At 41.0% G+C, this 17,935-nt stretch overlaps 1 protein-coding gene across 4 annotated transcripts in view; it reads right to left on the reverse strand.

Annotated features, from left to right (window-relative positions):
- The window catches only part of dock7 (dedicator of cytokinesis 7), a 161,137-nt gene that overhangs the window by 113,032 nt on the left and 30,170 nt on the right, over positions 1-17,935 (reverse strand). For all 4 annotated transcript variants that reach the window (XM_078218392.1, XM_078218390.1, XM_078218389.1 and 1 more), the window contains exons 9-14: positions 17,002-17,151; positions 14,943-15,023; positions 14,475-14,640; positions 5,205-5,347; positions 4,980-5,073; positions 3,167-3,329 (exon numbers count right to left, since the gene is read on the reverse strand). In XM_078218392.1, coding sequence (XP_078074518.1) covers positions 3,167-3,329; positions 4,980-5,073; positions 5,205-5,347; positions 14,475-14,640; positions 14,943-15,023; positions 17,002-17,151 — 797 coding nt within the window. The remainder of the gene's footprint in view (positions 1-3,166; positions 3,330-4,979; positions 5,074-5,204; positions 5,348-14,474; positions 14,641-14,942; positions 15,024-17,001; positions 17,152-17,935) is intronic.

A 17,935-nucleotide genomic window follows, 5' to 3' on the forward strand; every position in this document is an offset into this window, starting at 1 on the left:
TACTTCTGCTTCAATATCGATTCTAATTAATTACAGCCCATGTTTGAGAAATTAGAAAATTATTAATTTGTTTATTGATAATGCCACAAACATTTGTTTAAATTTATTTCACATTTTATCGATCCTGTTATCTAATTGTGGTCAGCTATATTTAGTTTTTCCTTTACACAGTAAAAACATGACTTTCCTGATCTGGTTAAGCCCTTTTACAAGGCATCCTTATACAGTGACATTACAGTGTAATAAGTTCTTCCTTTTTGTAAAAATGAAAATTTACAAAAGGACTGATCCTTAAGAGAGACATAGCACTGTGATTTAATTTAAACTTTCATTGGGCAATAAACAACCCTTAAGAGATTAAAAAAAGAAAAACTTTGAATGCCAAAAATAAAAGCAGATGTGCACAACAACGGAAAGAAAAGTGTAACATTTCAAGCAGAATTCTTCATCAGATCATCAAGCACCTAATCTGGTCACCCTACAATTCACACTTGTCTACTTCAAATTTCTTCCCAAATAACAATTCAAAAGTTATAGCATTCCTCATGTAGGAAAGAGATACAGGTACACTTATATGGTCGTGAAAAAAGGGTAAAAAGGAAAAGGTGAGTTTGAAAGATGAAGGTTTCCACTTCAGATAGCCATCCAGTGATCCCATTGGATTGTCAGATAAGGACTGGAATCATACCTCTATGGGTTATAACTGGATAATAATCACCATCAAGATCATCAAGCACCTAGACATACTGATTCCAATCTTGTCATCCTACAATTTACACTTGTCTATTTAGAATTTCTTCCCAAATAACAATTTGGACCTACCTCACATTAAGTTGATCTTTCTCTACACCCTAACTATAACTCTAACACTACCTTCTGCACTCTCTCCTTTCCTTCTCTATGAACGGTATGCTTTGTCTGTATAGCGTGCAAGAAAAATACTTTTCACTGTATACAAATCATGTGACAATAAATCAAATCAAATCAAAATCTAGGACAGTCACCCTGGCAAGAACCACAATTCTAAAAATTCTAAAAAAATGTCATTACAGACAAATGATGCAAATACAACAATCTCAAAATCCTGGTGTAAAAGCAATATCCAAGCTTTCTTTATCAGCTTTAACCAAAACTGCACAGACCATACAGCCCATAGAACTGGTCACACTGCACTGAAAGGTGGGTTTACACAAGTTGGGATTAAAGCTGACGAGGTTAATTTGGATACCAATTTCATTGCACATTTGATTTTATTATACTTACAATTTTACATTGACTTCATTCACTGAATCATTGCTGGTGCAAAGAGAAAAAAGGATTACTGCCCCCTGTTGTTCAATAAGATTAACTGTAACAAAGAAGGATCCACTGCCCTGAACTGCAAATGTCATCTCAAATGTTTCAGATTCTTAATTGTCAGAGGCAGCACGTGACCAAACATTTTGTGTACAACTAACATTGGGAAAATGAGAGGATGGAATTGTATAGTGCTGCCCTCACCTCACTGTTCCTTTTTTTTAATGTGGAGATGCCGGCGTTGGACTGGGGTAAGCACAGTAAGAAGTCTCACAACACCAGGTTAAAGTCCAACAGGTTTATTTGGTAGTAAATACCATAAGCTTTCGGAGCACAGCTCCTTCGTCAGATGGGGTGGATATCTGTTCTCCAACAGTGCACAGACACAGAAATCAAGTTACAGAATACTAATTAGAATGCAAATCTCTACAGCCAGCCAGGTCTTAAAGGTACAGATGGGTGGAGTGGAGGGAGCATTCAACACAGGTTAGAGATGTGTATTGTCTCCAGACAGAACAGCTAGTGAGATTCTACAAGCCCAGGAGGCAAGCTGTGGGGGTTACTGATAATGTGACATAAATCCAACATCCCGGTTTAGGCCGTCCTCATGTGTGCGGAACTTGGCTATCAGTTTCTGCTCAGCGACTCTGCACTGTCGTGTGTCGTGAAGGCCGCCTTGGAGAACACTTACCTGAAGATCCAAGGCTGAATGCCCGTGACTGCTGAAGTGCTCCCCCACAGGAAGAGAACAGTTTTGCCTGGTGATTGTCGAGCGGTGTTCATTCATCCGTTGTCGTAGCGTCTGCATGGTTTCCCCAATGTACCATGCCTCGGGACATCCTTTCCTGCAGCGTATCAGGTAGACAACGTTGGCCGAGTTGCAAGAGTAGGTACCGTGTACCTGATAGATGGTGTTCTCACATGAGATGATGGCATCCGTATCGATGATCTGGCACGTCTTGCAGAGGTTGCTGTGGCAGGGTTGTGTGGTGTCGTGGTCACTGTTCTCCTGAAGGCTGGGTAGTTTGCTGCGGACAATGGTCTGTTTGAGGTTGCGTGGTTGTTTGAAGGCAAGAAGTGGGGGTGTGGGGATGGCCTTGGCGAGATGTTCGTCTTCATCAATGACATGTTGAAGGCTCCGGAGGAGTTGCCGTAGTTTCTCCGCTCCGGGGAAGTACTGGACGACGAAGGGTACTCTGTCCACCGTGTCCCGTGTTTGTCTTCTGAGGAGGTCGGTGCGGTTTTCCGCTGTGGCGCGTCGGAACTGTTGATCGATGAGTCGAGCGCCATATCCTGTTCTTATGAGGGCATCTTTCAGCGTCTGGAGGTGTCTGTTGCGATCCTCCTCATCCGAGCAAATCCTCAGGTAAGCGTTCTCCAAGGCGGCCTTCACGACACACGACAGCGCAGAGTCGCTGAGCAGAAACTGATAGCCAAGTTCCGCACACATGAGGACGGCCTAAACCGGGATGTTGGATTTATGTCACATTATCAGTAACCCCTGCAGCTTGCCTCCTGGGCTTGTAGAATCTCACTAGCTGTTCTGTCTGGAGACAATACACATCTCTTTAACCTGTGTTGAATGCTCCCTCCACCCACATTATCTGTACCTTTAAGACATGGCTGGCTGTAGAGATTTGCATTCTAGTTAGTATTCTGTAACTTGATTTCTGTGTCTGTGCACTGTTGGAGAACAGATATCCACCCCATCTGACGAAGGAGCTGTGCTCCGAAAGCTTATGGTATTTGCTACCAAATAAACCTGTTGGACTTTAACCTGGTGTTGTGAGACTTCTTACTGTCCTTTTTTTTAAACCATGAGAATTAATTGTACATAATACCGATTAAACAATATCACTATTTTTCTCACCTGTATGTGGTGTATGGCACATATACATCCCTTGATGGAAATTCCAGGATATCCTTCGTTGGTCTGACTCTAGTATCGGGGTAAGGTTTAACTTGTAGTAATTCGGGAGTCAGGCAATAATGGGGATTTTCTGGAGCCGGAGAGATATCTATTTTCAGCTGAGCTGCATTTAGATAGCAACACAAAAAAAAATCAAATGTTAACGAAATGATAAAAAGTTCTAAGGAAAAAATAAACAGATAAGATTTTAATTAATTTTTTTCCTGAAATTTTCTTTTTTAAAACTGTCTGAGATTATAAGGCACAAATAAAACTAAGTGTCGTAACTCTGAGCTAAAAGCTTAAAAATTCTGGAACTGGTGAACTTTTCAGTCAGCATTTGAAAAAGGTGGCATTGGAGGAAGCAGGCAGAATAGCAACATTTAAGAGACATCTGGATGGGTACATGAATAGGGAGGGAATGGAGGGATACGGACCGGGTAAGGGCAGACAGTTTTTTTTTTAGTTTAATTAGGGCATCAGGATCGGCAAAGGCTTGGAGGGCCGAAGGGCCTGTTCCGGTGCTGTACTTTTCTTTGTTCATCAGAGCCAAACAGAGAGCATCACAGAAGTCTTGAACATCGCTGGGCAGAGAGAGACCAAGAGAAGATTAGTTTGATGGGTTAGGAGCAAGCTGAAACAGTGGCCTCACATGGTCAGCCATGATTGTGAATACTGGTGATAAGGAAGAAAAGAGGAGTGGTGCAAATGAGATTCAATACAGTGGGAGAGGGGGAAGATGTTCTCAGAAATTAGACAATTAACATTGTGAATAATATTTATGATGAAGGATTCCACTCGAAAATGTAATCTTTCCCTTCCAGATGTGGATAGACCCTGGCTTTGCAGTTCCAGCATTTTCTGTTTTAATTTTAGCTGCTGAATATTTCCCACGAACGAAAACAGAATAGCAACCTGCTCATTGACCTCTGCCTGAACCACACAAGGACCAGTCAGTGGGAGGTATGTGACTGAGTCATCTCAATCGTTTCTGCATTACTCAGTGTTAGGTCCAGCTCCTTTAGTTAGCTACATTCTCAATCTTAAGATTCACTCACACATTAAATTATCTACATTCCTGTCAACAGTGGTTAGCACTGCTGCCTCCCAGCGCCAGGGAACCCAGATTCAGTTCCAGCCTCAGGTGACTGTGAGGAGTTTGCACGTTCTTGCCATGTCAGCGTGGGTTTCCTTCGGGTGCTCCGGTTTCCTCCCACAATCCAAAGTTGTGCAGGTTAGGTGGATTGGCCATGGTAAATGCGTGGGGTTATGGATATAGGGCACAAGGGTGGGCCTGGGTAAGATGCTCTTTCAGAGAGTTGGTGGAGACAAGATGGGCTGAATGGCCTCCTTCCGTACTGTATGGATTCTATGGTTCAGTCAGGAATAGTTTGCCAAGATCACTGAGCCTTTGATATTTTCAGTCACAGGCAAGTGTCCCGTTCCTTCCCCCACCTTTTTCTCATTTCCGCAAATTCAGAATCCTGTTTTTCTCATTTTGCACTTCATCTGAATGGCCAAAGTGAGTCAGCAGACTATTTTCCGGAAGGGGGCTTTGTCTGATCAATGGTTTCTGATCAAGAGCAAGGAGTCGGGCTCATTTACTTCAACCTCATCAAGACAAATGAAGCCAATCAAACTGCTACAATCACTTCCTTTGCTGAGAATAACTGGACAGTTCAGCCCCACACCCAGTAGTGCTTTCACCCACATTTAAAACATTGAGGGAAATGCCAGACAAGAAAGCAAACACTTTAAAAAAAAAATAACTTGCCTGTGATTGGTCGTAGTCTCCGCAAAACAGATGAAGGCCTTCTCATATCAGCAAGAAATTTATACAAATCTTCATCGCTCAGGCGATCTCCCTCCTAGACATTGCCGTGAGGTGGAGGTGGGGTGACAAAGGAGGGATGTAAGGTACGCAAGTTCTATTTCATATATTATACATTGATATCACAGGTGGTTTGAATCCGATACGATATGCATTTATTTCAGTTACCTGTTTGAAGAAGTTTGTGACAGTCAGCGTGGCTGGTCTGAAGCTCGAAAGGTTACACGATTCATCTCCGCTAGTCGTTCGTTCAAGAGACCGCCTTCCGACAAGACCAGAATTCCTCCTTTCTGACCAAGAACCCTTCCGCTCTATCAGAAAATAGTGTCACACCAGTTAAACAAACATGTCAGTGCCCCTTGCTCCTGCAAACTGGAATAAGTTTGCAATGTCGAATTACCCGCACAAGCAGCAGCCATTCTTGGTGAGTGAAAATAAGAAGTGCCAGAAGGTTATTTGTCAGTGAAAACATCATAGCCAAACCTGACCACCCTATCACACAAAACCAACTTATGTGTTTCTCCCAGCAGCAAGGCCAAATTCCCTCCCAAACAAGACTGCTTTGCTTGAAGTGATAGTGCTCCTCTTTCTGGGAATGAAAATGAGAGTCTAAGCCTCACACCCAGAACATAATCTAGGTTGATACTTCAGTACAGTACTAAGAGTTCTGGTTGTCCAATGGGATCCTATAACTGAGATCCTATAAGCCAATTCTTTCAGCTCATATGAATGCTAGAAATCCCACAGCATTAAGTGAAGCCAGGAGTGCTCCTTCTAATCTAGCCGACATTCCTCCTTCTATTCATTTGACCAAAAACCAAAAAAATCTCGTGGTTTGCTACACAATGTTGTTGCAGAACAGCAACTGCATTTGTCTACAGCACCATCAAAACTGTACTCAAAGATAATATACTGCATGAAGGACTTTAAAAGAGATTTCAAAAATCTGTAAACAGTATGTAAAGGCAAGTTCTATTTCTTTTTATTCATTGCTTAACAGATGAAGCAATAAAAATAAAAGGGGGTCGGTTTAAGACAGAGTTGAGGAGGAACTTCTTCTCCCAGAGGGTGGTGAATCTCTGGAATTCTCTGCCCACTGAGGTGGTGGAGGCTACCTCGCTGAATATGTTTAAAGCGCGGGTGGATGGATTCCTGATCGGTAAGGGAATTAAGGGTTATGGGGATCAGGCGGGTAAGTGGTACTGATCCACGTCAGATCAGCCATGATCTTATTGAATGGCGGGGCAGGCTCGAGGGGCTAGATGGCCTACTCCTGCTCCTATTTCTTATGTTCTTATGTTCTTATGTGCATTTACCACAGAGACATAAAGGGTGTGTGTGTGTGCATGCGCAAGCGTACTTGTACTTATGGGAGCTTCACCCAGGAAGGATCACTGGAAGTCCCCGCATTTCAATTTCAAGCAGCCATTCTAATGGTGCTGACTTTTGTTTTTATATTTTTGGTTGTGTGGCAGTGGATTATTGTTGACATTGTGACTGTAATGTCAATGTAAAACAGTTACAACATTACGTATACAAGTGCATCCAGAATCCTGAAACCAACCTGATACAAAATGCAACAAAAACAGAAAATGTTGGAAAATCTCAGCAGGTCTGACTGCATCTGTGGAGAGAGAATAGAGCCAACGTTTTGAGTCTGGATGACCCTTCGTCAGAGCTGAAGACAAGGAAAATTGGGCAAGATTTATACTATGAGGGTGGAGGGGGGCCTGTAATCAATAGGACTGGCATAGACAAAAATACAAAGGGAATGTAACTGGTGATAAAAAAGGTTGCGAATGGTGCGAATTAAGAAATCAGAATATGTGAATTGCAGAATAAAAGTGTAGAGTGCCAAAGGACAACCTGAGGAATGTGGCAGTTGACCAGTGGGGTGGGGGGTTGGAAAACAAGATGGGAAGCGAGATTTTAGAAGTGGAAAAATAAAAATAAGAATATTGAGTTTTGGTAAACACCTTGTCGAACACCAGGAGGGAAACGGAAAGCAATGAAGGTGGACAGGGTAAAAGAGAGAAACAGGAATACTGTCGGAGAGAAGAGCAGAACTTCCTCAGGGTAGGCATTTCTGCAAATTGAATAAGATTCCCTGAAGGACAAAGTCCCACGAGGCTTCATGTTAGAGTCAGGCTGAGGTCATAACTCAATAACTAGTATACCAATGTATACTAGATCGTCCAAAATTTCCAGAGTTTCTCCTGATCTCCTGCCATAACCGCCAGCAGCCAGAGATATGATATGCCATTTTCCCTCGGTTTCTGCCAAAATTTCAAAGTTACCCTGAGAAATTGTAAATTGTTAAGTTGCGTACAATGCAACATTATTTTATAATGTTATTAAACTTGCAGCCTAAGAGTTTCTATATTTAGTTGTAGTTATGATGTGGAGGTACTGACGTTGGACTGTGGTGGGCACAGTAAGAAGTCTCACAGCACCAGGTTAAAGTCCAACAGGTTTATTTGGAATCACAAGCTTTCGGAGTGCTGCTCCTTCATCAGGTGAGTCCTTCATCAGGTGAGTGGTAGTTAACTTTTCGAAAAAACTTTACAACATTTCAACAACTCAAATCAAAAGGATAATGGTGACCTGCTCGAGGTCTAAAATTAGCAAGGGCAATGCTAATGTAAATAATGTTAGATTGTTTCCACTGATTAATGAAGCTTGACAAGTGCACACATAATAAATAATTTTAATGGGACAGTATAGACTTGTACCCACAGGTTATTTTGAAACTGTAATTTGTGTGACAGACTTTTGTTGAAACAGTACTTTAATTCTTTTCAAAGTTAATTTCATAGTTGAAAAACATAAAAATAGGGATGGGAAGTGAGCAGAAAGATTAGATTAGATTAGGTGGTTCATGTGAGGATGACACTTGACTTGGTAGGCTGACTCTTGTGCTGCAACAATCAAGTGTTAAATAACTTTCTACCACAAAAGCAAGTATAACAAAGAACAAAGAAAAGTACAGCACAGGAACAGATCCTTCAGCCCTCCAAGCCTGCATCGATCATGATGCCTGCCTAAACTAAAACTGTATGCACTTACAGAGTCCGTATCCTTCCATTCTCATCCTATTCATGTTTCATTTGAGGGTCAAAGTGGTACGTAAATGGTTACTGCAGCATAGCTTACCAGTGCAGGCACCGATCATTACTTTCTAAAATTATTTGCTTTAAATAGATGTGCTTTTACATTGCTAACATTTAAGAATGCACCCTATAAACCAATTATATAGTTGTTACTATATCAATTCATTCCACATTCATGTTGAAACAACACACAAAAGCCACTATAACTGGTTTGAAGGTCACACAATAAGTTAATGTGAATTTCAGAAAGGCTTCCATTCATATAGTGCATTAGTTGGGCCTATACCATTGAAGTTTAGAAGAATAAGAGATGACCTCATTGAAAATCCCTGAGGGGATTTAGTAGGATGGATACCTGAAAGATGTTTTCTTTTGTGAAGGAGACTAAAACAAAGGGACACCGTTAAAAAAAGTTATCCTTTTTAATACAAAGATGAGGATATTTACTTTTCTTTCAAAGCGTTGCTAGCCTGTGGAATTCTCTACCCCAGAAAGCAGTGGAAGCTTGGTTATTAATTTATTCATGGCTGAGTTAGATAAGTGTTTGGTAGAAGGGAGTCCAGGTTTATGGGGGGGCAGACAGGAACATAGAACATAACAGCGCAGTACAGGCCCTTCGGCCCTCGATGTTGCGCCGACCAGTGGTACCAATCTAAAGCCCCTCTAATCTACACTATTCCAATATCATCCATATGTTTATCCAATAACCACTTGAACGCTCTCAATGTTGACGAGTCCACCACTGCTGCAGGCAGGGCATTCCACGCCCTTCCTACTCTCTGAATAAAGAACCTACCTCTAACATCTGTCCTATATCTCTCACCCCTCAATTTAAAGCTATGTCCCCTCGTGCTAGCCAACACCATCCGAGGAAAAAGGCTCTCACTATCCACCCTATCTAATCCTCTGATCATCTTGTATGCCTCTATTAAGTCACCTCTTAACCTTCTTCTCTCTAACGAAAACAACCTCAAGCCCCTCAGCCTTTCCTCATACGATTTTCCCACCATACCAGGCAACATCCTGGTAAATCTCCTCTGCACCCTTTCCAACACTTCCACATCTTTCCTATAATAGGAAGGTGAAGTTGAGACCACAGAAAAGTGACAAGCAGAGAAATCAAGGGCCAGAATCAAACAAGGCCACAGTGAAAAATAGTGAGAAAGGGACAGGTAATGTTAAAAAGACAAGCCTTAAGGCTTTGTGCCTTAACACGCGGAGCATCTGCAAAAAAGGGGATGAATTAATCATGCGAATAGATATAAACGGGTTTGATATAGTTAGGATTACGGAGACATGAGTGCAGGGTGACCAGGGACGAAATTGAACATCCAGGGGTATTCAGTATTTAGGAAGGACAGACAAAAAGATTAAGGCGGTGGAGTTGCATTGCTCATTAAAGAAGAAATGAACGCAATAATGAAAAAGGATATTAGTTCTGATGATGGGGAATCTGTATAGGTAGAACTGAGAAACACCAAGGGCAAAAAACATTAGTAGAGGTTGTATATAGACTCCCAAACTATGGTTGATGCTGGGAATGGCATTAAACAGGAAATTAGAGATGCATGCAATAAAAGAACATCTGTAATTATGGATTACTTGAATCTGCACAAAGACTGGGCAAATAAAATTAGTCACAATATCATAGAGGAGGAATTCCTGGAGTGTGTACTGGATGGTTTTCTGGACCAATACGTTGAGAAACCAACTGGAGAACAGGCCATTCTAGACTGGGTATTGTCTAATATGTAATTAATAATTGGCAATCTAGGTGAGCGAAACTCCTTGGGGATGAATGATCATAATATGTTGAATTTTTCATCAGAATGGAGTGTGACATAGTTGATTCTGAGATGAGGGATCTGAATCTTAATAAAGGAGATTATGGTATGAGGCACAAATTGGCTATGATGAATTGAGAAACATTACTTAAAGGTATGGTGGTGGATAGGCAAACATTCAAAGTGCGTGGGTGAACTGCAACAACTGTTTACTCCTGTCTAGTGCAAAAGTAAAATGAGTAAAGTGGCCAAACCCAATGGCTTACAAGGGAAATTAGAGATAGTATTAGATCGAAGGAAGAGGCATACAAATTGGCCAGAAAAAAGTAACAGAAGGATTGGGAACAGTTTAAAATTCAACAAGGGAGGACAAAGGGATTGATTAAGAAGGGGAAAATAGAGCACAAGAGTAAGCTTGCAGGGAACATAAAGGTTTACTGTATAAATTTCTGTCAGTATGTGAAGGGAAAAAGATTGGTGAAGACAAATGTAGGTCCCTTACAGTTAGAAACAAGGAATTTAGAATGGGGAACAAAGAAATGGCTGACCAATTAAATAAATACTTTGGTTCTGTCTTTACAAAGGAGGACACAAGTAACATATCAGAAATGTTGGGGATCACGGGGTTTAATGAGAGGGAGGAACTGAAGGAAATCAGCATAAGTAGAGAAATGATGTTGGGGAAACTGATGGGATTGAGGGCTGAAAAATCCCCAGGGCCTGATTATCTACATCCCAGAGGATTGAAGGAAGTGGCCTGAGAAATAGTGGAAGCATTGGTAGTCATCTTCCAAGATTCTGTAGACTCTGGAACAGTTCATACAGATTGGAGGGTAGCTGATTTAACCCCACTATTTTAAAAGGGAGGTAGAGGAAAAACAGGGAATTATAGCCTGATGCCGGTACTGGGAGAAACTCTGGAGTCCATTATCAAAGATTTTATAGCAGAGCACTTGGTAAACAGTGGTAGAATCAGATAGAGTCAGCATGGATTTACAAAAGGGAAATCATGCTCGACAAATCTACTGGAATTCTTCACGATGTAACTTGTAGACCTGATGAAGGGGAGCCATTGGATGTGATTTATTTGGACTTTCAGAAGACTTTTGGCAAGGTACCACATAAATAAATTAGTGTGTAAAATTAAAGTGCATGGTATTGGGATAGTGAATTGAGATGGATAGAAAACTGGTTGACAGACAGGAACCAAAGGGTAAGAATAAACGGATCATTTTTCAAATGGCAATTAGTGACTAATGGGGTACCACAGGAATCAGTGCTGGGACCCCGGCTATTTACAATATATATTAATGATTTAGAATCATAGAATTACTACAGTGCAGAAGGAGGCCATTCTGCTCATCAAGCCTGCACCAACAACAAGCTCACCCAGGCCATATCCCCTTAACTCAACATATTTAGCTTGGCCAATCAACCTAACCCACACATCTTTGAACTGTGGGAGGAAACCGGAGCACCCGAAGGAAACCCACGCAGACACGGGAGAACATGCAAACTCCACACAGTCACCAGAGGCCTGAATTGAACCCAGGTCCCTGGCGCTGTGAGGCAGCAGTGCTAACCACTGTGCAACCATGCTGCCTCTCCAGCCAAGGAAACTAAATGCAATATCTCCACATTTGCAGATGACACAAAGCTGGGTGGGAGGGTGAAGTGTGAGGATTCAAAGATGTTTCAGCATGATTTGGACAAGCTGAGTGGATGGGCAAATGCATGGCAGATGCAGTGTAATGCGGTTAAATGTTGGGTTATCCACTTTGGTAGCAAAAACAGGAAGATAGATTATTATCTGAATGGCTATAAATTGGGAGAGGAGAATGTACAAACAAGGCCAGGATGTCCTCATATACCAGCTGCTCAAGGTAAGCATGCAATTGCAGCAGGCAGTAAAGAAGGCAAATGGTATGTTGACCTTCATGGTGAAAGGATTCGAGTATATGAGCAGGAATGACTGGCTGCAGTTATACAGGGTCTTGATGAGACCACACCTGGAATATTGTGTGCAGCTTTTGTCTTATCTGAGGAAGGATGTTCTTGCTATAGAGGGAGTACAGAGTAGGTTTACAAAACTGATTCTTGGGATGGTGGGACTGATGACTTAGAGGAGGGGGCTGAAGGGCCTGTTCTGTGCTGTACTGTTCTATGTTCTATGTATGAGGAGAGATTGAGTCGGTTAGCATTTTCTTAGCTGGGGTTTAGAAAAATGAGGGGAGTATCATAGAACCCTGTAAAATTCTAACAGGACTGGACAGGGTAGAAGCAAGAAGGATGTTGTTCTCAATGATGGACGTGGACAAAACCAGGGGTCATAGTCTAAGGATACGAGGTAAACCTTTTAGGACTGAGATGAGGAGAATTTTTTTCACCCCGATAGTGGCATGCTTGTGGAATTCTCTATCACTCAAAGCAGTTGAGGTCAAAACATTGTAAGTTTTCAAGAAAGAGTTAGATATAGCTCTTGGGGTAAGAAGATCAAAGGAAATGGGAGGAAGGTGGCATAGGGAGTTGGATGATCAGCCAAGATCTTAATGAATGGTGGAGCAGGCAAGAAGGGCTGAATGGCCTACTCCCACTCCTATTTTCTATATTTCTAACCAGATCAGCCATGTTTTTATTGAATAGCGAAGGCGGCTTGAAGGGCCAAATAGCTTAATCCTGCTTTTACTTTCTATTTTCCTATGTTCCTAACAAATCTTTCAGAAATATCCTTAACTGTTCAATGACTGCTGCAGACAAAGCAAGGCAACCAATAGCAATATCCTGTAAACAATGTAATGGACGTTCAGTGGTTTTTTTTGAGGCAAACTGTTGGCCAGGAGAACTTTGAGAATCCCTTCTGTTTTCTCCAAATATTGTCTGAGGAACTTAAACATCTAATTGAACCAACAGAATCAGCAGATAAGACCCTGGTTTAACATCTTATCCAAAGGACACACTTCCCAAATAACTCCCAATAACTAAACCCACCGTTCATGAAAGTTAAGTCTTCATTCTCGTCTTGCTGCTCTGACATATCTGAAAATATTATCTCTCTACAATATTAAGTATCTCCAGTTGGTCTACAACTTCACTTCAGTGATCATTATCAGGTCTTTTTTCATACATATTTCACCCCTCCAACACCAGAAATCATCTTTATTCCTCTCCTCTGCACAACTTATAAACCTTACCTTGGAAACCAAAGTTGCATTCAAGCCTACCCACAGCACTATACAGCTTTGTTATGTCATCTGGAACTTTTGAATTCAAATGATTTAGTAACATAACTCGTAACTTATTCCATTTTCTTGACTGCCATCTTACACTGACTGCCAATCCATGCATAAAGCTCTACACTGATTGTAGTGATACTGCCCCAAAGCCATCTTTACAAACCTGATTAAGAATGAAGCTCCTTCTATATTATTAAAATTAATTAAAAGCTATCAAGTCAATTAGCTCTTTGTAGCAACATAGCCCTATGTTCAAATGCATGTGCAGGAAGCTCTGCTTTGTCAGAGTATGTGCCGGTGCAAGTCAGTATGAAATTTGATGTGGCCATTTTGCAATGCTCTAAGTCATAGGTATTCATGCCTAAATTGCATCTGTCATGCAAAAGCAGCCATTATGATACATGTCAAAACCCGATCAGTAGCCTTACTAAAGTGCTGACTGAGTGTTAGGTCACTGTCCTTCTGTTTCATGAAAATTATTTAAATAAATGAAGGTACTAAAGATTTAAAAAATTTCTCAAAGATTCTTGAAAATCAAGAGGTGATAGAGAGGGATGAACTTAAAGCAATCACCATCGCCAGGAAAACTAGTAGACTTAAAGGCTGACTCATCCCCAGGACCAGATGGCCTGCATCCTCGGGTCATAAAATAAGTGGCGGCAAAGACAGCAGGGGCATTGATCATAATCTTCCAAAATTCCTTATATTCTGGAAAAGTTCCAGCGGATTGGGAAATAGCTAATTTAATACCTTTATTTAAGAAAGGAGGGAGGCAGAAAGCAGGCCAGTTAGCCTAACATCTATCACAGGGTAAATGCTCGAATCCTTTAATAAGGGGGTTATAGCAGGATACTTAATCACAATTTGTGAAAAGGAAATCATGCTTTTTTGATGAAGTAACATGCAAGGTAGATAAAGGGGAACCCGTAGCTGTGGTGTGCTTAGAAGTGCATAGGTGTGGTGTGGTGTGCTGGGTTCAAATTTAATCCAAGTTGATGGGACAGTGTCCCATTTGAAATTGTGACTTGGAGGCCAACATGGTTAATGTGGGAAATAGAAAAATATACACTGGTGCATTTCAAGTGCTCTTTTGATCTTGGGGCTTATTAGAGGGAGCCTAGCTTGGCATCAAAGTTGTGCTATGCCAGACCTTGTTGCTGATATTGAGTATCAAAAATGATTACATTCAAAGCTCAGGCATCCCTCAATTTAAAGAGCAAGGAAAGACTACCAAATGATAAATATACAAATACAGACAGAAGCATTGTTGTTACAGTTTATAACAAAAAATATTCTGGAAAAGGTCTTCACCTCCTGCCCCTATCTCCGAGTCGGTACTGTCTCGCTCCAGGCTTCCTGCACTGTTAACAATATTCATTAGATGTATGGCAGTCCAAGCAAAAGGCATGCGATACTTCCCCAGTCTGTGGCAAAACTGCTCCGCCTGGCTCTTTAGCTTCTCCAACTTTTCCTTGTTCTGTAACAAAAAAAGTTGACATAATTAAGAGCAAATTCTCTACAACACAGACTGAAACAAAACTCCTACTCCTATAGTAGCCCTATACTATTCTTAAAAGGTACAACTCAATCTTGCAAGTCAGCCATCTAACATGGTCTACCTTCCCTCCATCCAGCACACAAAAAAAACACGAACTTGTTAAAAATGGAACAAAGTTATCATTGATCAATTGGATTTGGCAACACAAATTAATTTTCCTTTGTAATCACTGCTAAATATTAATTCTTAACAGTTCCAAAATACCTCTGAAAGGTTCTTACTTTGGTCGTGTCAGATTCTTTGAAGATCATGTACGGTTCTGCACATTCACCAATATCTCCTTGCTGCAGGACTTTCTCCAGCTGAAAGAAAACACAGGAAAGAAACATTTGTAACAACCAGGTACATGTCCTTTTCAGTTACAGCTTATCGTTGTACTTAAAAGTTTCATAATTTACATTATACTGTTAAGAGATCACTGACGATTTAGTGAAATCAGCTTAGTATTCAATATCATCATCAACAACTTGCATCTAAGTTACAACTTCAATGTGGTGTTTGGTTCATTAGGAGTGATGATCAAAGAAGGCTGACTCAAGAGGTAAGGTTAAAGTTGGTTGTTGAGGCAGCAGCGGTAGGTGGAGAGGTTGAAGAAAATAATTTCAGAGTGGAACGTGGATGGCTGACAGCACACACCCCAAACAGGGAGATGAAGTCACAGAATTGTTACAGCACTGAAGGAGGCACGTCATGCCTGTACCAGCTCTCCGAATGAGCAATTCAGCTTGTGCCATTCACTCTCCTTCACCCTGTAATCTTCCTTTACAGATAATAATCCAATTTCCTGAAAAGGAAGACTGCAGGGTTATGGGAACAACATATGAAATAGTAGTGCTGGGCAGGAGATTACAGAAGTAAGGAGAGGCAACACCACAGAGAGATTTAAATGCCAACTGTAAAACTGTAAATTTGAGGCTTGATGGACTTTATAAAGAGCAATGGCAGATTGGATATGATGCAGGCTAGGAAAACAAGAGTTTTGGAGAAGCTGAAGTTTACGAACAGTGAAGAATTGGAGGTCAGACAAGCGAGCAATGGAACAATCAAGCCTGGAGGTAACAAAAGGCATGGATGATGGTTTTAGCCACAGATAAAGGAAAAGAGGCTGGCAATGTTACAGCTTTGGAGGTAGGCAGCATTGTGATTACAGAAGATAAGGATATAGAAGTATAGAAGTTCAATTTGGGATCAGTAGATTAGTGGTTATATCACAGGACTAGAACTAATAACTTAAAGGACACAAGTTCAAATCCCACCACAAGAGCTTGAGAATCTGGATTGAGGTTGTTTTTGTTTAAATCTAGAAAGCAGTAAGAGTAAACACAAAGCTGCCCAATTGCAGTATAAACTCATCTGGTTGATGAATATCCTTTATGGGAAGAAACCCAAGTGCCTTACCCAGTGTAGCCTTTTTATTACTCCTGTTTCATACCAATGTGGTTGTCTCTCAATATTACCCTAGCAAGCCACTCAGTTGTTAAAAAGACACCTCCCAGCAGTTCAAGAAGTCCACCAATCACTGCCACTTTTTTAGGGCAGCTGATGGTTGGAGTAATAAATGCCAGCCTGGTCAGATATGTCCACATCATGAATAAAGGAAAAGGACAGCAAAGTTCTGAACAGTTTGATTCCATGGACCAGGGAGAAGGATAGCCAATGGTGATAGTATGGAATTTATGGCAATGACTGAATGGCCTCAATCCTTCCAACATTAATTTGCAGGTAATAAGACTCATCCAAGACTGGATGTCAGACAACAGTCCATCAGTACAGCAGCAATGGAGAGAGATAAAGATAGACTGAGCATGTGTGGGTGCTCATTTCTTGTGCAAATGTAATATTACAAAGGGATAGTGTTTAGAGAGGGAGAGGAGGAATTTGAACTCATTTACTCAGGGCAGAAAGGTCCTCTTCCTGTAAAAAAAAAAATCATTTCAATCCAGAAATCTCCAATTGGCTTGAACACCCTTGAAAAATGGGAGCTACGAGGGGCTGAGTATAGTGGATGGGAGTGTTGAGGGGAAGCGCAAGTAATCAGCCGGAGTTGGGCATTTTTACTAAGTTAAAGGGGAAGTGTAAGTTGCTGCTGTTCTCCTCTTCTTGTTACTTTCTAGTAACTTCTGCTACAAAGCATAGGTTGGAAAGCCCGTCACTCAGCACAAGATCAAAACGAATTCACCATCTCGACTCCCACACAAAAAATTGTGGTACCATTTATCAGCATCGGTCTGTACCTTCCAGGAAGAAGAGTAAATAATGCAAAATGAAATAATTTCTTACCTTTATAACTAAAAAGACATCCTGACAGGGATATGTGATTGAGAAGATTGCTGATCGAGCCAGTGTTGAAATGGCTGCAGGTGGAATATGAGGTCGCAGCATACCTTTGATTTGCTCAGAATTCAAATCGAAGAAAAAATTTTCTGAAATCTGTTTTTTAAAGAAGTATGTTAGAAATTAGAAAGTGATAGTTTTACATTTCTGAATTTTGTAAATAGCTGCAAAAAATTGCAATCACGGGTCAGAAATAGGCAGCAGCACTTGTACATCTGGAATTTCACAGCACAAAGTAGACAAGGCTGATAAACCATTTTTTAAAAAAGATTGTCACAGGTAAATAAAACAGCATTTCTGCTAGGAAATGGGAAACATTTTATTTGAAAATAATGGGAACTCTTGAGATCTTAAAAAAAGATGCTGCGTAACTATCAGACATTCCCAGGTTAGATGTACAACAAATTAGATTATAGTGCATCTCCCAACTTGTTCACGAACCACAGAAAATTCCTATCGCAACAGTAAAACCTTCTTCAATCATAAAATTGCCACCATTTGGCTGGCTGAGTCTGATTGCCAATTAGTGTATAAGACTGGTGATAATTTTGTGCTATGAGCCCTTGCCACATAACATCAATGTTAAGATTCAGTTCAAAAAAGAGAGAGGAATGGAAAAGGGGGGAAAATTTTCATTCCATCAGAAAATACAGGAATTGTACAACAGGCCTATCACTATTTGAAGGCAAACAGAGGTTTCACATTTCAGATGAAAACTGTACCTTACCCCCACCCCCAGCAACCCAATTCAGCCAAATGGCTCAGCCATTTTTGCCATGCGAGCTATTTCCTTCACCCATCATCAGTCCCACAAGCAGTCTCCAGAGTGTGTTTTAATCCTGAGAATTCAAACACTTTGCTTTTAGAAACTTGTGGCCTT

The sequence above is a fragment of the Mustelus asterias genome, chromosome 8, assembly GCF_964213995.1.
Source record: "Mustelus asterias chromosome 8, sMusAst1.hap1.1, whole genome shotgun sequence".
In the NCBI taxonomy this organism is placed as follows: domain Eukaryota; kingdom Metazoa; phylum Chordata; class Chondrichthyes; order Carcharhiniformes; family Triakidae; genus Mustelus; species Mustelus asterias.